Source organism: Pan troglodytes, chromosome 14 (genome assembly GCF_028858775.2).
Source record: "Pan troglodytes isolate AG18354 chromosome 14, NHGRI_mPanTro3-v2.0_pri, whole genome shotgun sequence".
NCBI classification, from domain to species: Eukaryota; Metazoa; Chordata; class Mammalia; order Primates; family Hominidae; genus Pan; species Pan troglodytes.
The window spans coordinates 27,304,225-27,327,142 of NC_072412.2; the positions used below are offsets into that span (position 1 = coordinate 27,304,225).

General features: G+C 42.8%; 1 protein-coding gene across 7 annotated transcripts in view; it reads left to right on the forward strand.

The window, feature by feature from the left end:
• The first annotated feature begins 482 nt into the window (after positions 1-482).
• The window catches only part of PAN3 (poly(A) specific ribonuclease subunit PAN3), a 157,255-nt gene continuing 134,819 nt past the window's right edge, over positions 483-22,918 (forward strand). For 2 of the 7 annotated variants that reach the window (XR_010150627.1, XM_009426787.4), the window contains exon 1: positions 797-1,349. Coding sequence is in view for 5 of the 7 variants with exons in the window: in XM_009426787.4 (XP_009425062.3) it covers positions 920-1,349 (430 nt within the window). In the remaining 2 variants the exon portion in view is untranslated. Of the gene's footprint in view, positions 1,350-22,918 lie in introns of all 7 variants that reach the window. The other 5 variants (XM_009426786.4, XM_001136622.7, XR_010150628.1 and 2 more) reach the window with 5 other exon arrangements.

The following is a 22,918-nucleotide window of genomic DNA, read 5'->3' on the forward strand; positions in this document are numbered from 1 at the left end:
ACCTTTTTGGCTCCATTTTTTGACAAAGGGCCAAGAGGTTAGCGTAATCGGTCCAGTAGTTCTCATTACCTTCGAGGGGAAGGGGAAAGAGGAGAGGGGCGAAGAAAGGAAACGGGGAGAGGAAGTGTGGCAAATAGAAGATATTCTTCAGGTAGAGCCAGGGCTCGGGCCGCGTCCCCAGGTGGCCCCTCCAAACGACCGTTTACGTTGTCAATTTTCTCTTTTCAATGAAAAAAAAAAAAAAGACATCTGGCTTTTTAAGTAAGAGAATATACAAATAAGGAAGGTATCAGGTCTCGTGAGAACTTCGGCGCCAGATCCGCGTCCGGAACGCCACCCAGAGCCGCCGGTCCAACCGCCGATAGCTCGCGGATGCCCCCGGGGGCCCGACGCCGGCCAGGCTTCCCCTAGCGCTCCTGCTACCCATAAGCCCTCGCGTCTCGGCGCGCACGCGCAGCGGCGACGGCCGTCTCAGGAAGAGGAAAATGGAATAAACAACTCGGAGGAACCAGAGCGCGAGAGAGCGAGTGGAGGCAGAATTTAAAAATAAACCGGCCCCTCCGCCTTCCCCACCCGCTTGCCGCTGCCGCTCCCTGTTCCCCTGCCCGCGCCCTCGAAGTCCCCGTCTGGGCCCGCGCGCCCACCCCGTCGTCCCGCGCGGCCCCTTTAAGAAAAGAGAACGAGAGAGTGAGTGAGAGAATCCCAACTCTCCCCCTACCCTCCCTCCTTCTACCCCCTCCTCCCTCCCCTCTCCCCTCCCCCTTCTCCCCGGGCGGCTCCGGCTCCCGCAGCGGGACAGACCCACCCGCCCAGGCTTTTATCCGGCACCGGCAGCGTCTTCCTTTCCTCCCCCGTCTATGGTGGCGGCGGCGGCGGCGGCTCCTCGGGCGGCGGCGGAAGACGAGGCTGCGGCGTTGCCATGAACAGTGGCGGCGGCCTCCCGCCCACCTCGGCCGCCGCCTCCCCTTCCTCCTCCTCGCTGGCGGCGGCGGTGGCGGTGGTGGCCCCGCCGGGGGTCGGGGGTGTCCCCGGCGGGGCGGCGGTAGGAGTGAAGCTGAAGTACTGCCGCTACTACGCTAAGGATAAGACTTGCTTCTACGGGGAGGAGTGTCAGTTCCTGCATGAGGACCCTGCCGCCGGGGCTGCCCCGGGCCTCGGCCTCCATAGCAACAGCGTCCCCCTGGCTCTGGCTGGTGCACCCGTGGCCGGCTTTCCGCCGGGAGCCGTCGCGGGCGGGGGAGCTGGGCCGCCCCCCGGGCCCAAGAAGCCGGACCTGGGGGACCCGGGGACCGGAGCCGCAGCCGGCGGAGGAGGCAGCAGCGGGGGACTCGATGGACCGCGCCTGGCAAGTGAGTGTTTTGCGGGCGGGGCGGGCCGCGGCGGCGGAGGGCAGGCCTGGGCCGGATGAGGCCCTGCTGCCGACGGGAGCTGAGCACGGCCCGCGGACTCCCCCCCTCACCTCCCAAAGCGGTCTGAGAGGCCTAGGCCGGGCCTGAGCCCTCCTTCCTTCTTCCTGCTTCCCCTCCCCACTGCCTTCGGCAAGTCGGAGAGCGCTGGGAGGTTGGGTTCCCGGGAACGTGGGTGGGAGGACTGGGGTGATGTGAGGTGGGGGCGGGGAGGAAGGGGGATGGGCTGTGGCGTGCGGAGTGTGAGAAAGGGGGTGTCGTTTCCGGGGGGTGTGGAAAGGGGCTGGGTTTGCAGGCACATGTGTTTTGCGTGTCCTTGTGGAGTGGCGTCTGCAGAGTGTTGAGGTTCCCTAGTGGGGAGGGGTGTGTTTGTGTGTGTGTGTGCGTGTGTGTGTGTGTGTGTGTAGGGGGCGGGAGGTGAGGGGCGGGCTTAAGGCTTCGTGGAGTAGGTTGAAAGAACGGAAAAAGTTTGTAGAAGGCTTGCGGGAGAAAGGTTTTGCAGGCAGGAAATGCTTTCTAAGGATTAGGAGGGAGCGGACTGTCGCGTTCAAAGTGTGCTCAGGTTTAATCGAGAGTTTAGAGTAGGGATTTCACAAAGACGCATTTCATCTGAGTTTCCCTGAAAGCTAGAATAAGTTTGCTGGTGTCAGCTGGGATCCTGTCTTCTATAGCTTTGTATCAAGCAAACTCTTAGCATTGTGTCTTGAATGCATGTCATGTGCAGCCTGCGTTTATGTGCGACTGAGCACTTGGGTGGGGACATCTTAAGGCTGTTTATATTTCTTTTTCATGTGTTGTTGTTGTTGTTGTTGTTTTGGAGAGAGTCTCGCCCTGTCGCTCAGGCTGGAGTGCAGTTGCGCGATCTCAGCTCACTGCAACCTCCGCCTCCCGAGTTCAAGCGATTCTGTTGCCTCTGCCTACGGAGTAGCTGGGACTACAGGCGCGCGCCACCACGGCCAGATAATTTTTTGTAGTTTTAGTTGAGATAGTAGTCTCGTTGTGTTGGCCAGGCTGGTCTCAAACTGCTGGCCTCAAGTGATCTGTCCTCCTCAGCCTCTCAGTGTGTTGTTATCTATTGACCTGAAGCTTGTTAGTTGTTAGTGGAGTTTACAATTGAATGTGAGCGTAATCTATTAGAGAATGTTGCCTTTACGAATAGAGCCGGTGCCAGATGTCCCTGTTTTGTTTCTTAGTATATTGAGCGTTTCTAAACCAAATAGGAGTCCTACTTTCTTGGGAATTCTGGAGAACTAGATCTTAAAATAATCTGATAGGCAGTTCAATTTGTACATGAGAACATTTTGTCTTTTTCTTAAACAGTTAATGAACCTGATAGGAAGTTTTAGCATTTAATTGGTCAATGAGGATTATTTAATATCTTCCCCGGGGTTTTGCTTTCTTGCTTTTTCTTTCGAGACGGGATCTTCCTATGTTGCCCAAGCTGGTCTGAAACTCCTGGGCTCAAGCGATCTTCCTGCCTGGGCCTCCCAAAGTGCTGGGATTACAGGAGTGAGGCACCATGCTGGGCCAAGTGTTGTTCTGTTCTGTTCTTTTCTTTTCTCCTTTCTCTCTTCTTTCTTTTTCTTTTATAGTAGTGTTTCATTTGTTGTGATGGGCTTGACTTTAATGAAGATATATTTGCTAAGGCTGATAATGCTAAGAAAATTAATTTGTAAATTCAGATGTTTTGTAAAACAAATGGTTACTTATGGGTGGAATTTTATCACTTTCGAGCATCAACTTTGCATTTTCAGGTTAAAATTTTGCTGGATGTGTGAGTCGTGACTCAGTAGTAATGTTTGATTAGTAAACAATGACACTGAACAATAGTTTTCTTAACTGACAGAAAGAGACACTTTTTTTTTTTTTTTTTTTGAGACGGAGGCTTGCTTGTCTCCCAGGCTGAAGTGCAGTGGTGCGATCTCGGCTCACAGCAACCTCCACCTCCCAGGTTCAAGCAATTCTCCTGCCTCAGCCTCCCAAGTAGCTGGGTTTTACAGGCATGCGCCACCACGACCGGCTTATTTTTGTATTTTTAGTAGAGACGGGGTTTCGCCATGTTGGCCAGGTGGGTCTCGAACTCCTGACCTCAGGTGATCCTCCCGCCTCGGTCTCCCAAAGTGCTGGGATTACAGGTGTGAGCCACTGTGCTGGCCAGAAAGAGGCACTTTTTAAAATGCTGGTGTTAGACTTCATAGGTGATCTTTCTAGGATTTTCTTTTTAAAAAAACTTTTAAAGTTTTATTTATCTATTAATCTTATTCCTGACAGACAGCTCTGACGATCATTCTAGGATTTTCTTTTTCTTTTTTTCTTTTTTTTTTTTTTTTTTGAGACGGAGTTTCGCTCTTGTTTACGAGGCTGGAGTGCAATCTAGTGATCTCGGCTCACCTCAACCTCTGCCTCCCGGGTTCAAGAGATTCTCCTGCCTCAGACTCCCTAGTAGCTGGGATTACAGGCATGCACCACCACGCTTAGCTAATATTGTAGTTTTAGTAGACACGGGGTTTCTCCATGTTGGTCAGGCTGGTCTCAAACTCCTGATCTCAGGTGATCCGCCTGCCTCGGCCTCCTAGGGATTACTGGCGGGAGCCACCGCACCTGGCCGAGGATTTTCTAATTAACACACAATAGGTAGTAGGGCTGAGACTTGAAAGAGGACAGGATGTAAGCAGATGAAGATGGGAGGGGAAGGTAAGTACCCTTAAGGTGGAGGAAAAAATATTAGCAGTGGCTCAAAGGTGGGACATCTTAGGAAAATAATTGAGATATAGGGACTCGAGAGGACAGGCAGTTAATGCTGAAAAGGTATTTTAAAATTAATACTTTGTCACTTGTTAGTAAAAGTTGTCTGATTAAATAGTTGATTTATGTATTTGGATTCTGTGGTGTTTGCTTTAGCTTGTCTGGCTGAAGCCTAAGGCTCCTCTTTTCTGTGATAGGCTTCTTGGTATCTCTCAGTAATTCCTTATGGATGGAGATTTCTTCATAAGGAATCACAACCTAGGTATTACTGAGAGATACCAAGGAGTGGGAAATAATGTTGCTCAGCAATCAGGAAAAAAGGTTGTGTTGGTAATTGTATGGCTTTTTTGAGTTTTTACACTTACTGTTCATTTTTTAGACTGCTTTCTACCTTTTACTGTATTCTCATTCAGTGTGTTTTGAGACAGTATTGATCCGTTTATTTTATTTTGAAGAGATGATGTCTTGCTGTGTTGTCCAGGGTGGTTTCGAACTCCTGGGCTCTAGCAATCTCCTGCCTTGACTTCTCAAAGTACTGGGATTATAGGTGTGAGCTACCACATCTGGCCTTCATTTGTTAATTGTGTGTGTGAGGCAGTTAAAATAGATGGCAATTTTTTTTTTTTTTTTGAGACAGGGACCACAGGCACTGGCTACCGAGCACCTCTAATTATTTTGTATTTTTGGTAGAGATGAGGTTTCCCCATGTTGCCCAGGCCGGTCTCAAACTTCTGGGCTCAAAGCGATCTGCCTACCCTGTGAGCCACCATATATACCATAATTTAGTGTTTTTAATATCTATGTTTGTGGGTTTTGATTGAATTATTTGACAACAAAAGAAACAAAAGATTTAATATAGAAGTACAAATTTCTGGTTTCCCTTTAAGGATGTCTCTTACCTGTGTTGGAATTAGAGCTGTTGATAGAGCATAGTTCTCTCCATTTTGACTCATTCCCTAACTGGATGACTTTTATATCTAGGCATTTGAGGTTTTGACTCTAACTTTAGCACTTCACATTTGCAGAATTGTTTTTGTTTTGTTGGTGTTTCAGATAGTGTTAAAACCTTGGAGGTGGGTGCATGAGAAAACTTTATTTTGCAACCATTGGAAAACTGAAGCACAAAGGCTTTTTCTTAATACACTTGGTTGCAATGATGTTTCAACCTTATAAGGAAACTGCAATTTGATTTTTTGTTTTTGTTTTTGTTTTTGTTTTTTTGAGGAGGGGGTTGGGAGTTCTTGCTATGTTGTCTAGGTTGGACTCCAACTCCTGGGCTCAAGTGATCCTAACACCTCAGCCTCCTGAGTAGCTGGGACTACAGGTATGCCGTACCATGCGTAGCTTACTTAACATTTCGTATTTCTGTTAGTCTTGGGATTTTTCTAAGGCTTAAGAGTGATTTGATTTGTATTCAACTGCATTATCGATTCTTGACATTTAATGATGTAATTCTAATATTTTCAACTGGCTAGATTTTCAAAATGGCTTTAATCTTCAAAGTGTACAATTTTTAACAAGTAAAATATTATGCCAATATTTGTATTTTATGTACATTATTTGAAACCCAGTAGTTTTAATTTACCAAAATACACTTTTCAATTCTCCTAATGTAGTTACTAGTGAATAAGACATGTTTCAGATAGAATCCTGGCTCTTTGACTAGCTTTGTGACTGAACGAATTTTTAACCTTTAAGCCTCAGTTTTTCTCATCTGGAAAATGGAGATGTTATGAAAATTGCATGGCATTGCCTGCACATATTGAGGTTTCAGTCTTAGTTATTGCTATTATTAAATATTAATAATCTATAGTTAACCTCTGTATTTCCTTCTTCAAATTTTTGAGGGCATACATTGAAGACTAGTAAAATAGCTACAGATTATTGAATTGTGATTGTCCAAATGGAGGAAAGCAGTGCCATGGATAACTTGAAGTATGTAATGTGTAGCGTGTGGCAAAGCTGTTTTTGTTTAAGCCAAGACTAGCCTTTTCATCCCACAAACCTATACTAAGTGACAGAGAAGTGAGTACTGGCGATTTGCTGTTAGGATAGCTGGCATAAGTTTAAACATTTTTATTGGAATAATATACTTAGTATATCACAAAGGCTTTATAATACTGTTCATTTCACTCATTTAATATCCTGCTTCCAAGGTGGTAAGCTCTGATTTAGGTGATAGGAACAACAACAGCAACAAAAAAACATAATTCAGCCCTAATGGAGTTTACATTCTAGTGGGGCTATAAACATCTATAAGGTAATACTTGGTTTCGATAAGTTGTTTTTTTTTTTTTTTTTTTTTTTTTGATATGGAGTCTCGCTCTGTCTCCCAGGCTGGAGTGCAGTGGTGCAGTCTCGGCTCACTGCGAGCTCCGCCTCCCGGGTTCACGCCATTCCTGCCTCAGCCTCCTGAGTAGCTGGGACTACAGGCACCCGCCACCACGCCCGGATAATTTTTTTGTATTTTTAGTAGAGACGGGGTTTCACCGTGTTAGCCAGGATGGTCTCGATCTCCTGACCTAATGATCCACCTGCCTCAGCCTCCCAAAGTGCTGGGATTACAGGCGTGAGCCACTGGGCCCGGCTGGTTTCGATAAGTTTTATGAGGAAAACTCGAGGGATAACATAACTCCAGGTAAGATTCAGTTAATGAATAAAGCACTTTTTCCTGTAAAAGTGCATTTGATGAGATCGGGCGTGTTCAGAGTGGTATGATCATAGACTGAAAGTGCATTTGAAATGACCCTTTAAGAAGATAAATGATTATCAAAAGCAAACCAAAACATCATCCTTTTTTTTTTTTTTTTTCCTCAGAGCCTCACTCTGTAGCCCAGGATGGAGTGCACTGGTGCCATCTTGGCTCACTGCAACCTCTGCTGCCCAGGTTCAAGCGGTTCTCCTGCCTCAGCCTCCCAAGTAGCTGGGATTACAGGAGCCTGCCACCGCGACTGGCTAATTCTCGTATTTTTAGTAGAGATGGGGTTTCACCATCTTGGCCAGGCTGGTCTTGAACTCCTGACCTCGTGATCCACCTGCCTCAGCCTCCGAAAGCGCTGGGACTACAGGCGTGAGCCACCACGCCTGGCCCAATATCATCCTTTTATATGCCATTTTGAGGAATTTTTCCCCCAATTTTAAATGAACTTTTTATTTTGAGATAATTATAGAATCACCCGAAATTGTAAGATACAATACGGATATCTCATGTACTCTTCTTTTATAAAGGATAGTAACATCTTTTGTAGCTGTAGTACAGTATCATGGCCAGTATTGATTGCTGTAGTCTACTTGTTAACATTTCCACGGTCTTATTTGCACTTGCGTGTGTGTGTGTGTGTACATATTACAGATCGTGCCTAACTTAATGGTTTGGCTTTCAATTTTTTGACTTTTTTTTGACAATTTTTTGAGACAGAGTCTCACTCTATCACCCAGGCTGGAGTGCAGTGGTGTGATCTCTGCTCACTGCAACCTCTGCCTCCTGGGTTCAAGCGATTCTCATGCCATAGACTCGTGAGTAGCTGGACTTACAGGCGCATGCCACCATGCCTGGCTAATTTCTTTGCCTTTTTAGTAGAGACAGGGTTTCACCATGTTGGCCAGGCGGGTCTCAAACTCTTGACCTCAAGCAATCTGCTCACCTTGACCTCCCAAAGTGCTAGGATTATAGGCGTGACCCACTGTGCCTAGCCTAATTTGTTTTTAACTTTTAATTTTTTTTTAAGGAGACGAGCTGGCCTTGAACTTCTGGCCTCAAGCAATACTCCTGCCTTGGTCTCTGAAGTAGCTGGGATGACAGGTGGAAGCCACCGTGCCAAGCTAATTTTTTTTTTTTTTTTTTTTTTGAGACAGTTTCCCTCTGTCACCCAGGCTGGAGTGCAGTGGCGCAATTTTGGCACACTGCAGCCTCCACCTCCCAGGTTCAAGTGATTCTCAATTCTCATGTCTCGGCCTCCTGAGTAGCTAGGATTACAGGCTTGCACCACCACGCCCAGCTAATTTTTATATTTTTAGTAGAGATGAGGGTTTCACCATGTTGGCCAGGCTGGTCTCGAACCCCTAACTTCAAGGCTGCCTCAGCCTCCCAAAGTGCTGGAATTGCAGGTGTGAGTCACCATGCTTGGCCCTCAGTTTTTACATGATGAAAGGTACACTTTTTTGGTAAAAATTTACATTGGAATAGAAGTGTATAAAGTCAAAATAAATCAGTCTCCTCATCTTATTGTCCAGGGTTAATCATTATTAATAGTCTGTGTGTTTAGATCTTTTCTACACATTGTATGGTATAGACATATATCTAGTATATATATTAAAATATATGTATACCATATATACCTAAATATACTATATATATTTTTTCCTCTCTCTCTGTCTCTCTCTCTCTCTGTCTCTCTCTCTCATATTAGCTTGGGTTGCCAAAAGAAAATATTATAGGCTGGGTAGTTAACTTCCCCCTGCCCCTCCTCCCCGCATAGATCCAGGAACTTGAGTGGCTAGGTGGTTTAAACAACAGAAATGTATTTTCTCAGACTTTCAGAGGTTGGAAGTCCCAGATGAGGAGTTGGGTTCCTGGTGAGGGCTCTCTCCTGGCTATATTATCTAGGTATGTGAGCACCCAAACCTAGATGGTATAGCCTACTGCATGCTAGGTGATATGGTCTATAACCTGTTGCTTCTAGGCCACAAATTTGTACAGCCTGCTACTGTACTGAATACTTTAGGCAGTGGTATACAAAGGTAAGTATTTGTGTATTAAAACATTTAAACAGGCCAGGCGCGGTGGCTCACACCTGTAATCCTGATACGTTGGGAAGCCAAGGCAGGCGGATCATGAGGTCAAGAGATACAGACCATCCTGGCCAACATGGAGAAAGCCTGTCTCTACTAAAAATACAAAAACTTAGCTGGGCGTGGTGGAGCACACCTGTAGTCCCAGTTACTCGGGAGGCTGAGGCAGGAGAATTGCTTGAACCCGGGAGGCAGAGGTTGCAGGGTTGCAGCGACCTGAGATCGTGCCACTGCATTCCAGCCTGGTGACAAAGCAAGACTCCGTCTCAAAAAAAAAAAAAGGAAAAGAAAAAAATAGAAAAGGTACAGTAAAAATACAGTGTTACAGTTTTATGTGATCACCGTCATACATTTGGTTTGTTATCGACCAAAACATTGTTACCAACAAATCAATATATGTTTGTGTCTCATTTCAGTACTTAGTAATTAGTACTGGACCGAAATTTTAATTTTATTGCAGTTTCTTACAAAATAAAACTAGCCTTTGGCTAGTCATTCGGTCTGTGTGAAAATACATTTCTTTGCAGATGGTCCCCACATTTTGAATTTACAATTCATTTATCAGAATGTAGCCCCATCCATAAGTCAAGGAATATCTAGATTTACGATGATTTGACTTCCAGTTTTTGACTTTAGGATGAGTTTATTCAGGCATTAAACACATTTTTGACATAACAGTACTGACTTAAAATAGTTACATCCCAATAAAACCCTTGTTAAGTAGAAACTATTGTTAAGTCGAAAATGCGTTTAATTCACCTAACCCATCAAACATCATAGCTTAGCCTAGCCTACCTTAAATAGGCCCAGAATGCTTACATTAGCTACAGTTGGGCAAAATTACCTGACAGCACAGTATACTGTATCAGTTGTTTACCCTCCTAATTGAGTGGTTCACTGGGAGCTGTAGCCTAATCACTAACCTGGGAAAAGATTAAACCTCAAAATCTGAAATATGGTTTCTACTGAACTCATATCATTTTTCACATCATCATAAAGTCAAACCATCATAGTTGGGAATTGTCTAAGTAAGGGTATGCAGATCTCACTAATCCTGGCTGAGTCAGTTGGCATGTAGGTAATAGCCCTCTTCCCTGAAAAAAGCTTTGTCTTTTCTGATACCTCTTTTGGCATTCTGTCTCTTGCTTTTTCTGTAAAAAATAAAGATACTGTTCCTATTTTTCTAAAGCTAGTTTGATTTTTTTTTCTTTTCTTTTTGAGACAAAGTCTTGCTCTGTTTCCCATGGTGGAGTGCAGTGGTGTGATCACAGCTCTTTGCAGTCTCGACTTGCTGGGCTCAAGCGATTCTTCTGCCTCAGCCTCCCAAGTAGCTGAGACTACAGGCATAAGCCACCATGTCCAGCTCCTTTTTAAATTTTTTGTGGAGATGGGGTCTCCCTGTGTTTCCCAGGCTGTTCTCTAACTCCTGGGCTCAAGTGATCCTCCTGTCTCGGCTTCCGAGAATGTTGGAATTAAAGACCACCACACCCTGCCTAAAGCTAGTTTTAAATTATAGCGTGTGTGTGTGTATATATATATTTTTTAGAGATGGGGTCTTGCTCGTTTGCCCAGGCTGGAGTACTGTGGTACAATCATAGCTCGCTGCAGCGTTGAACTCCTGGGCTCTAGCAAATCTCTCTCCTCAGTCCACTGAGTAGCTGGGACTACAGGCATGTACCACCATGCCTGGTTATATATTTTTAATATTTAAAAAAATGCCAGTGTCAGAAAAATAAGAACAATATCTTGTTTTTGGAATTAGAAATGTAATACATGCACAGGTTAAAAATTTAAATAGCGCAAAAGAGTACATAGTGAAAAATAGCCTCCTTCCCTCCCTAGTTACCTGATCCCTGTCTCCCAAAGACACTCTTTCTAGCTTATTTGGGGTAGCCACTGACAAATATTCTTTGCCTATACAATAGTATGTTCATATGTTATATTTCTCTGTGTCTAACACATTAACACACATATATACACATATGCATGAGTGCACACATGGAAGCCTAATGTACTCTGAATTTTCTTACCTAATGGCTTATCTTGTAGTTTGTTACACATTCACACATAGAAATCTACTTTATTCTTTCTCGTGGCTGTGTAAATATTCCATTATATGTTTATATTATTCGATTCTTTATAATGGATATTTTAGTGGTTTATAGTCTTGCTATTACAAATGTTGGCACAAAGTTATGTTTTAATGTACTATGTATATTTATTTACATATATATTTACACAATTATGTGATATATACTTAAGGAGCATATAGAGTCTTGAGTAATCTGGTTCACAGTTGATACATTAAAAAAAAACACTGTGTGGGGTGTGGCGACTCATACCTGTAATCCTAGTACTTTGGAAGGCCGAGACAGGAAGATTGCTTGAGCTCAGAAGTTTGAGCCCAGCCTGGGCAATGTAGTGAGACTCTGTTTCTACTAAAAATAAAAAAAATTAGCTAGGCTTGGTGGTGCACCTGTAGTCCCAGCTACTCAGGAGGCTGATGTGAGAGGATTGCTTGAACCCAGGAGACCTAGGAGGTAGAGGATGCAGTGAGCCGTGATCACGCCACTGCCCTCCAGCAAGACCCTGTCTCCAAAAAAAAAAGAAAAAAGAAACTCATTGTATTTATATACCATTGGTTGAAAATAAGATACTTGAAATATTCATTCATATCTGCCCCAGTAAAATTTTTCTCCCCAATGGCTCACATATCTAGAAATAGTTACATAAATCGTGTCTTTGGTAACTTAATAAGTTCATATTTGTAAGTAGCCTAGTAGTCGCTAGAAAGTTTCATTTGGGTATGTAATAAAATTATATTGTTATTGATTATTTACTAGTCGATCTACATTCATGTTTTGTTTGTTTTGCTTTGTTTTTAGAGGTCTTGCTCTGTCACCCAGGCTATAGTGCAGTGGCACACTTGTAGCTCACAGCATGCACCCTTGAACTCCTGGGCTCAAGTTACCCTCTTGCCTCAGCCTCCTTAGTAGTTAGGTCTACAGGGACAGGCAACCACACCTGACTAATTTTTTAAATTTTTTGTAGAGACAGGGTCTTGCTGTGTTGCCCAGGATGGTCTTGAACTCCTGGCCTCAAGTGAACCTCTCACCTTAGTCGGCCAAAGTGTTGTGCTGGGATTACAGGCATAAGCCACCATGCCAAGCCTACATTCTTTATATAGATATCTTACACTGCTTTTAGAGATATCAAATACAGCAGTTATATAGTTGGAAAAAGCTGGAAAGAACTTTATATATCTTTATTTTAACTTTCTTATTTTGCTCCTCTAAGTTTACTCTGCTGTAATACTGATGTTCCTGAATTTGATGGTATACTTGATTGAGAGATGAGATCACGGTGAAGAAGGACAAAATGGAATGAGGCCTTTTAAATTCCATAAGTCAGTTTTTATGGTTCATAGATGCTGTGACAATATGTCAGCTATCTCTGAAGCCTCCTTGATACATGATGGGACAGGGAATCTTCTGCCTACTCCCAAAACTTTGGAAAATTAGTAAGGCAGCATTTAAAGAAAATTTTTAGCGAGGTCCTCAGATATGATATATATTATAAAAAGATTTAATGTGGGCCGGGCACTGTGGCTCATGCCTGTAATCCCAGCACTTTGGGAGGCCGAGGCGGGCAGATCATGAGGTCAGGAGATCGAGACCATCCTGGCTAACATGGTGAAACCCCGTCTCTACTAAAAATACAAAAAATTAGCCAGGCGTGGTGGCGGGCGCGGTGATGGGCACCTGTAGTACCAGCTACTCGGGAGGCTGAGGCAGGAGAATGGCATGAACCCGGGAGGCAGAACTTGCAGTGAGCCGAGATCACGCCACTGCCCTCCAGCCTAGGCGACAGAGCGAGACTCCATCTCCAAAAAAAAAAAAAAAAAAAAAGATTTAATGTATATATAGGTAATATCTTTGAAAAACTTAGATTATGACAAGCATTCAGCTTAGTGTAATTTGGGCTAATAATAAATGGAGATTAATTCATTTAATTGGTTAATAAACATTTATTGAGTGTTTACTCTGTTAGGTACTGTTTTAGGTTCTTAGGATATCTTAGTGAACCAAATAGATTAAAGAAAAATCCCTTCTTTTGTGGACCTTACCTCTTAATGGGTAAAGCAGACAGTATTTATAAATATAACCCCAGTAATTGTATAGTATGTTAAAAGATGGCAAGTCCTACTAAAAACAAAAAGGTAATAGAGTAAGAGGCAATGGGAGTGTAGGAATAGGGTTGTTATAGAATGAAATAGGGATATCAAGGTCAACCTCACTGGGGTTGAAATTTGCGTGTAGACTGGAGAATGATAGCCAAGCCAGTCATCAGGAGAAAGAGTATCTCAGGCAGAGGGATAGAAGGCTAATAGGTTGGTGTGGAGTGAGGAACAGGGAAGAATTAGGATTTTTGCTTTTATTTTGTGTCAAAAGGAGTGATAGAATCTAAGGTTTTAAAAGAGTTCTGTGGGCCGGGTGTTGTGGCTCATGCCTGTAATCCCAGCACTTTGGGAGGCCGAGGTGGGCAGATCACCAGGTCAGGAGATCAAGACCATCCTGGCTAACACAGTGAAACCCCGTCTCTACTAAAAATACAAAAAATTAGCCGGGCATGGTGGTGGGCACCTGTAGTCCCAGCTACTCGGCAGGCTGAGGCAGGAGAATGACATGAACCTGGGAGTCGGAGCTTGCAGTGAGCCAGGATTGTGCCACTGCACTCCAGCCTAGGTGACAGAGCCAGACTCCGTCTCAAAAAAAAAAAAGTTCTGTGGCAAGAGGGCAAGAGAGAATTTAGGAGATTATTTGCAGTAATCCAGCAAGAGATGATGAGATGATGGTGGTTTAGGCAGGTTACAGCATTGAAAATGGCAAGAACTAGTCAGATTTCAGACATGTTTTCCAGGTAGAGCCAATATAATTTCACTTGGAATGTAGGGCATTGGAGAGAGGAGTCAAGGGTTTGTTTCAAGAGTGTAGAAGGTTATGGATGGACTTGATGCCAGCTGAGATGAGGAAGGCTGCAGACAGAGCAAATATGGGAGAGCAGATCAGGAGTTTGGTTTTGAACATGTTACTTTGAGAGATATATTAGCCATTCAAGTGGAGATTTTGAGGAGTTAGGTAGATACAAGTCTGGAGTTCTTGAGAGAGATTAGGACTGGAGATGATAAACTTCAAGTCTTCAGTGTATACTTGGCATTTAAAATCACGGAACTGTATGAGTTCACCAAGGAATATGGCTTCTATAAGAACTTGGGAAACACAAATCTATTGATAAATCAGTAGGTTATTTTCTTTTTCTCAGGAGAAAGAAAGAATAGGTAAGTAACATTTGGGTTCTACATATGTGCCAGTCATGCCATATATATATTTGCATACACTATCCCATCACATTTAATAACTATTTCATGAGATAGATACTGTTTTCATTTGACAGGTTAAAACTAGCCCTTAAAAAAAAGGCTAGTTTTAATAAGCAAACAATTACAAATCCTCTCTCTATCCCCTCCTATATGACCTTAAGAAATTGAAGTCAGAGGCTGGGCCCTGTGGCTCATGCCTGTAATCCCAGTACTTTGGGAAGGTGAGGGGGATGGATCGCCTTAGGTCAGGAGTTTGAGACCAGCCTGGCCAACCTGGTGAAACCGTGTCTGTACTAAAAATACAAAAATTAGCTGGGCGTGATGGTGGGCGCCTGTAATCCCAGCTACTCAGGAGGCTGAGGCAAGAGAATCGCTTGAACCCAGGAGGCGGAGGTTGGAGTGAGTCGAGATGGCGCTATTGCACTCCAGCTTGGGCAACAAGAGTGAAACTCCATGAAAAAAAAACCAAAAAACAAAAAAAAATGTGTATCTTATTACCGTTGAGTCCTTTTGTGAGACGAACATTCAGTGTTTGCTAGATTATTCTAATTAGCTACCTTTGTATGGTTAGGTTAGCATGGAGCTGAAGATAAATGTCTCTTTGGAAAAAATGACAGCCTTTCAGAAAACTCTGGCAGTTTACAGAAGAAATACAAATGGCCAATAGGTATATAAAAGTTCCTAACAAGTGAATAAAAGCAAATTAAAACAGGCATTCACTTATTTATGTTTTACCTTTCAAGTTGATAAGAGCACAAAGATTGTTGATACCTAGTGTTTGTGTGGGTATGGGGGGGAAAAGACACTCTGGTATGACGCTTTTAGAGGTCAGTATTCATTAAAATTTAAGATGTCCACATCCTTTGGCACAATAGTTTATTGTTAGACTCATTCTATGGAAACACAGTATATATGTACAGAGTTATTCACCGCAGCTGATCTGACGTAGGGAAAAGTTGAAAATAGTGAAATTCCCGTTAGTAAGGGTGTTATCCATATAGCAGGATATCATACAGCAGTAAAAACAAGAGTTTTATATACAGACAAGATGCTTAAAATATATTACTAAATAGGAAGAAGAAGTTACAAAACTATGTATAATACCCTTTTTTTTTTTTTTTTTTTTTTTTTTGAGACCGAGTCTCGCTCTGTTGCCAGCCTGGAGTGCAATGGCGCGATCTTGGCTCACTGTAACCTCCGCATCCTGGGTTCAAGCGATTCTCTTGCCTCAGCCTCCCGAGTAGCTGGGATTATAGGAACCCACCACCATGCCTGGCTAATTTTTGTATTTTTTTTAGTAGAGACGGGATTTCACCATGTTGGCCAGGATGGTCTCAATCTCTTGACCTTGTTGTCCTCCTGCCTTGGCCTCCAGAAGTGCTGAAATTACAGGTGTGAGCCACCATCCCCAGTCGTAATACACTTTTAAAAGATATGTAAGAAGAAAAGATCTAGAGACAGCACTGAGTTGTTAATGTTAGTATTTCTGTGGTGGCATGATGGGAAACTTCAATTTCTATATTTCTGAATATTTTTTCCTCAAGTCTCTTATAATCAGAAAAAGAATCAGTAAAGATAACTAACATACACACGTACAAAAGACGAACCCAAACCCAACCCTCCAGATGCTAGCTTACTACAAGATTTAGCAAAATAATTGGAAATGCATGTGGTTTGCTAGTTTCTCCAAAATTCAGCATTAGCCTTCTGAGCTCATCCATGGGTTTGGATGATCTTAAGCTGATACTTTATGTGACAAGTAAGCTGGTTTTAGAAATAAAATTTTCTCTCTGTTATTAAATTTCTAGCCACATTACTAGAAAACAATAATGGAGAACTTTTTAGGCCATTTATTGCTTTATTGGCAGCTTTCGATTATGTAGAAAATAGTAATTATCTTGGCATAGATCTCAAACTAAAACTGCTTTATTGGAGGATATTTTTCGGTGAGTATTCAGATTGATAATACTAAATAGCTTCACCCAAGAACCCAATTTATTTAGTTGTTGATGTTCAAGTTTGTAGTAAGTTCATCTTGGAATGTGTATGGTATTACAGCACTCCCCAGAATCAGCTGTTTTTACCAGTCTTACTGCACTGCAGTTCTTTTCTGATTGAAGAGGCTAGGTAATAATGCATATCATAAACATGTTCAGGTCAAAACAGTGTACTGTATACACTCCAGTGAAACAGTGGGATCTCAGCTGGGTACCTGTCGTTAAGCCACTTGATTCATCTAAAATTTCTGTTTCGGGATTTTTTGTTTTTGTTTTTCTTACTATAGGCCTTGCTGTGGCTATCTTGGTGCATAGATATGACAACTTCCTTAAGAGCCAGTTTGCCAGATAGACCTTGCAGTTTGTGTTTTTTATATATTTATTTATTTTGAGACAGAGTTTCACTCTTGTCGCCCAGGGTGGAGTACAATGGCACGATTTTGGCTCACTGCAACCTCTGCCTCTAGGGTTCAAGTGAGTCTTCCGCCTCAGCCTCCCAAGTAGCTGGGATTACAGGTGCCCGCCACTACGCCCAGCTAATTTTTTGTATTTTTAGTAGAGACAGGGTTTCGTCATGTTAGCCAGGCTGGTCTCGAACTCCTGACCTCAGGCAATCCACCCACTTTAGCCTCCTGAAGTGCTAGGATTACAGGTGTGAGCCACCACGCTCGGCCTGACTTTGCAGGTTTTTTTTTTTCTTTTCTTTTTTTTTTGAGACGGAGTCTCGCTCTGTCATCCAGGCTGTAGTGCAGTGGCGCGATCTTGGCTCACTGCAAGCTCCACCTCCCGGGTTCACGCCATTCTCCTGCCTCAGCCTCCCGAGTAGCTGGGAGTACAGTTGCCCACCACCACGCCCGGCTAATTTTTTGTATTTTTTTTTTTAGTAGAGACAGGGTTTCACCGTGGTCTCGATCTCCTGACCTCGTGATCCACCCGCCTAGGCCTCCCAAAGTGCTGGGATTACAGGTGTGAGCCACCGCGCCCGGCGACTTTGCGGTTTTTAAAACAATGTTAACTTTCCTCCCTGGAGGTCTGATACCTCTGCAGGTAACTCACTGTTTACTAAATGACGTAGTATATGTGTTCTCTAGGCACTGACTAGAGAATGTAATTTAATTATTAAACATATATTTAACATTTTTGTGCTAGGTATCATATAGATGTTGGGGAATACAAAGACATATCAGGCCGGACACAGTGGCCTGTAATCCCAGCACTTCGGGAGGCCGAGGCAGGTGAATCACTTGAGGTCAGGAGTTTGAGACCAGCCTGGCCAACATGGTGAAACCCGTCTCTACCAAAAATACAAAAAATTAGCCAGGCGTGGTGGCATGTGTCTGTATTCTCAGCCACTGGGAGGCTGAGGAAGGAGATTTGCATGACCCCAGGAGGTGGAGGCTGCAATGAGCTGAGATGGCACCAGTGCACTCCAGCCTGGGCAACAGAGTGAGACTCCATCTCGAAAAAAAATAAAAATTAAAAAACAAAGATGTATCGGACATGGCCCTGGTCATTTGTGAGTGCATAGATTAATAAAGGAGTTTGACATTATAAATTATGACATAGTATGATATATATATACACATCTCATATATACACACACATATACATAAAATGTATAACAAACTCTATTCAGGGATATTTTGAGAGGTGATATTTGAAATATTTTTCAAAAGATGTATGAGGCATACATACCTGGTAGAAAAGGGCATTCTAGGTAGATGAGAAAAGACACAGATTTTGAGAGGAAGCTCTATTCATAGTTTTGTAGTCATCTGATGTGGTTAGAGAATAGGCCAATTATGGAGAGTGGTACCAGATAATAAGCTGTGGCCATGTTGTGAAGGCCCTTCTAGGATATGCTAGTAAGTGATATGATAAGATCTGTGTTTTACCACCCCCAAAGCTGGCAGAAGACAAGAAATAACCAAAATCAGAGCTGAACTGAATAAAGTTGAGGTGCAAGAAACCATACAAAAGATCAGTGAAAAGAGAAGTTGGTTATTTAATATAATAAATAAGATTGCTAGACTGCTAACTAGACTAATACAGAAAAAAGAAGATCCAAATAAACACAGTCAGAAATGACAAAGGGGATATTACCACCTACCCCACAGAAATACAAAAAACCCTCAGAGACTATTATGAACACCTCTATGCATGTAGGGTAGAAAACCTACAATAAATGGATATATTCCTGGAAATATACCTCCTAAGATTGAACCAGAGAAAAATTGAAACCCTGAACAGAGCAATAATGAATTCTGAAATTGAATCAGTAATAAAAAACCTACCAACCAGAAAAAGCCCAGAACCAAATGGATTCAAAGCTGAATTCTACCAGACATATTAATATAAAGAGCTGGTACAATTCCTACCGAAACTATTCAAAAAAATGGAAGAGGAGGGGATTCCTCCCTATCTCATTCAATGACCAGCATCATCCTGATACCAAAACCTGGCAGAGACTCAACAAAAAACGAAAACTTCAGGCCAATATCCTTGATAAACATAGATGCAAAAATCTTCAACAAAATACTAGCAAACTGAATCCAGCAGCATAACAAAAAGCTAGTCCACCAGGCCGGGAGCAGTAGCTTAGGCCTGTAGTCTCAGCACTTTGGTAGCCAAGGCAGGTAGATGGCTTGAGGCCAGGAGTTCAAGACCAGCCTGTGTAACATGGTGAGTACCTATGTCTACCAAAAAATTTAAAAAATTAGCTGGGTGTGGTGGCACACGCCTGTAGTTCCAGCTACTTGAGAAGCTGAGGTGGAAGGATGGCTTGGGCCTGGGAGACAGAGGTTGCAGTGAGCTGAGATTGGGCCATGGTACTCTAACCTGGGCAACAGAGTGAGACCCTGTCAAAAAAAAAAAAAAAAAAAAAAAAAAAAAAAACTAAATCACCATGAACAAGTAGGCTTTACCCCTGAGTTGCAAGACTGGTCGGGCATACACAAATCAATAAATGTTACCCGTCACATAAACAGAGCTAAAAACAACCATATTATCATCTCAATAGATGTAGAAAAGGTTTTCAGTAAAATTCAACATCCCTTCATGTTAAAAACCCTCAATAAACTAGGCATTGAAGGAACACACTTCAAAATAATGAGAGCCATGTATGACAAACCCACAGCAGCATCATAACTGAATGGGCAAAAGCTTGAGAACTGGAACAAGACAAGGATGCCTACTCTCAACACTGCTATTCGACATAGTACTAGAAGTCCTAGCCAGAGCAATCAGGCAAGAGAAAGAAATAAAAGGTATCCAAATAAGAAGAGAGGAAGTCAAACTATCTCTGTATATGATATGATTTTATACCTAGAAAACCTCGTAGTCTCTGCCCAGAAGCTCCTAAATCTGACAAACAACTTCAGCAAAGTTTCAGGATACAAAATTGATGTACGGAAATCCGTAGCATATCTATACACCAACAGCATCCAAGCTGAGTGCCAAATCAAGAATGCAATCCTATTCACAATAGCCGTGAAAAATAAAATACCTAGGAATACAGCTAACCAGGGAGGTGAAAGAGCTCTACAATGATAATTAGGAAACACTGCTAAAATAAATCAGAGATGACACAAATGCAAAAACATTCGATGCTCATGGATAGGAAGAATCAATATTGTTAAAATGGCCATACTGCCCAAAACAAAATAAATATTCAATGCTTTTCCTATCAACCTGCCAATGACACTCTTCACAGAATTAGAAAAGACTGTTCTGAAATTCATATGGAACCAAAAAAACAGCCTGAATAGCCAAAGCAATCCTACACAAAAAGAGCAAAGCATCACATTACCTGATTTCAAACTATACTTCAAGGCTGTAGTAATCAAAACAGCGTGGTACTGGTACAAAAACAGTGACATAGACCAATAGAACAGAATAGAGAGCCCAGAAATAAAGCCTCACACTTACAACCATCTGATCTTCCACGGAGTTGACAAAAACGAGCAATGGGGAAAGGACTTCCTGTTCAGTAAATGGTGCTGAGATAACTGGCTAGCCATATTCAAAAGATTGAAACTGGACACCTTTGTTACACCGTATACAAAAAATTAACTCATGGTGGATTAAAGACTTAAATGTAAAACCTAAAACTATAAAAACCCTTGAAAACCTAGGAAATACCATTCTGGACATACACCCCGGCAAAGATTTCATGATGAAGATGCCAAAAGCAATGGCGACAACAACAAAAAATTGACAAATGAGACCTAATTAAAGAGCTTCTGCACAGCAAAAGAAACTATCAATAGAGTAAGCAGACAACCCACAGAGTAGGACAAAATATTTGTAAATGGTGCATCTGACAAAGGTCTGATACCCAGAATCTGTAAGGAACTTAAATTAACAAGCAAAAAACAACTCCATTAAAAACTGGGCAAAGGACATGAACAGACGCTTTTCAGAAGAAGACATATACTCAGCCAATGAGCATATGAAAAAATGCTCAACATTGGCTGGGCGTGGTGGCTCACGCCTGTAATCCCAGCACTTTGGGAGGCTGGAGGCAGGTGGATCACGAGGTCAGGAGATCAAGACCATCTTGGCTAACACAGTGAAACCCCGTCTCTACTAAATATACAAAAAATTAGTTGGGTGTGGTGGTGGGCGCCTGTAGTCCCAGCTACTCAGGAGGCTGAGGCAGGAGAATGGCGTGAACCTGGGAGGTGGAGCTCACAGTGAGTGGATATCGCGCCACTGCACTCCAGCCTGGGTGACAGAGCAAGACTCCATCTCAGAAAAAAAAAAAAAAGCTCAACGTCACTAATCATTAGAGAAATGCAAATCAAAACCACATTGAGATACCATCTCATACCAGTCAGAATGATTATTATTAAAAAATAACAGATGCAGGTGAGGTTGCAGATAAAAGAGAACACTTATACACTGCTAGTGGGGAAAGCAGTTTCATGATTTCTCAAAGAACTTAGAATTACCATTTGACCCAGCAATTTCATTTTTAGGTATATACCCAAAGGCATATACGTTGTTCTGTCATAAAGACACATGCATGAATATGTTCACTGCAGCACTCTTCACAATAGCAAAGACATGGAAGTGACCTAGATGCCCATCAATGGTAGACCAGATAAAGAAAATTTGGGGCATGTACACCATGGACTACTACACAGCCATGAAAAAGAACAGGATAATGTTCTTTGCAGCAACATGGTTGGAGCCGGAGGTCATTATCCTAGATGAACTAACACAGTAGCAGAAAACCAAATACCACATGTTCTCACTTATAAGTGGGAACTAAATATTGAGTATACATAGACATAAAGAAGGGAACAATAGACACTGGAGCCTTCTGTTTTGTTTTTTGTTTTTTTGTTTTTTTTTTGAGATGGAGTTTCGCTCTTGTTTCCCAGGCTGGAGTGCAATGGCACAAATCTTGGCTCACTGCAACCTCCGCCTCCCTGGTTCAAACGATTCTCCTGCCTCAGTCCCCTTAGTAGCTGGGATTACAGGCATGCACCACCATGCCCGGCTAATTTTGTATTTTTAGTAGAGACGGGGTTTCACCATGTTGGTCAGGCTGGTCTTGAACTCCCGACCTCAGGTGATCCTCCCACCTTGGCCTCCCAAGGTGCTGGGATTATAGGTGTGAGTCACCACACCTGGCCAATACTGGAGACTTCTTGAGCAGGGAGAGTAGGAGGAGGGTGAGGAAGGGAAAAGTACCCATTGGGTACCGTGCATATTATCTGGGTGACAAAATAATCTGTACACCAAACCCCCGCCATATGTAATTTACCCATGTAGCAAACCTGCATGTATACCCCTGAAACTGAAATAAAAGGTTTTGTTTTTTTTTTAATATTTATTTTTTATTTTTGAGACAGAGTCTCGCTCTATCACCCAGCTAGAGTGCAGTAGTGTGATCTTGGCTCACTGCAACCTCTGCCTCCTGGGTTCACGTGATTCTCCTGCCTCACTCAGCCTCCCAAGTAGCTGGGGTTACAGGTGTACGCCACCACGCCTGGCCAATTTTTGTATTTTTGGTAGAGACGGGATTTCACTATGTTGGCCAGGCTGGTCTCAAACTCCTGACCTTGGGTGATCCACCTGCGTCCCCCTCCCGAAGTGCTGGGATTACAGGCATGAGCCACTGTGCCCGGCTTTACTCTTTATTTTGAAAAGATAACTATAGTAGGCTTTTTTGACTTCTAAGGATGGAAATGGGGAAATCATTTGAACAGTCTTTACGATAGTTAAAGGGAGTAACGCTAAGGACATGGTTTAGGGCAGTGGAAATGAATTAGAGGGGGCACATTTTAGAGAGATTTGGTGAAGCAGCTACTTGGGATGCATAAGGGAGAGAAGGGAGGCAAGGATAACTAAGTTTTTAGTTTTAAAGTACTTGTCACATGTCTTAGAGACTTTTAGTAATAGGCAGTTGGAAATGTGAGTTAGGAGATTAGGATTGAGTGAGATGAATGTAGTGCAGTGATTTTTGAAATGTTTGAAATAAGGCTTTAAATCTCAACTCTGACACTGTCACTAAAATGAGAAATAACCATATATATCTTAAAGAACTGTTGGGATTGTGCATATAAACCTGTCAATAAGTAACACTTGGT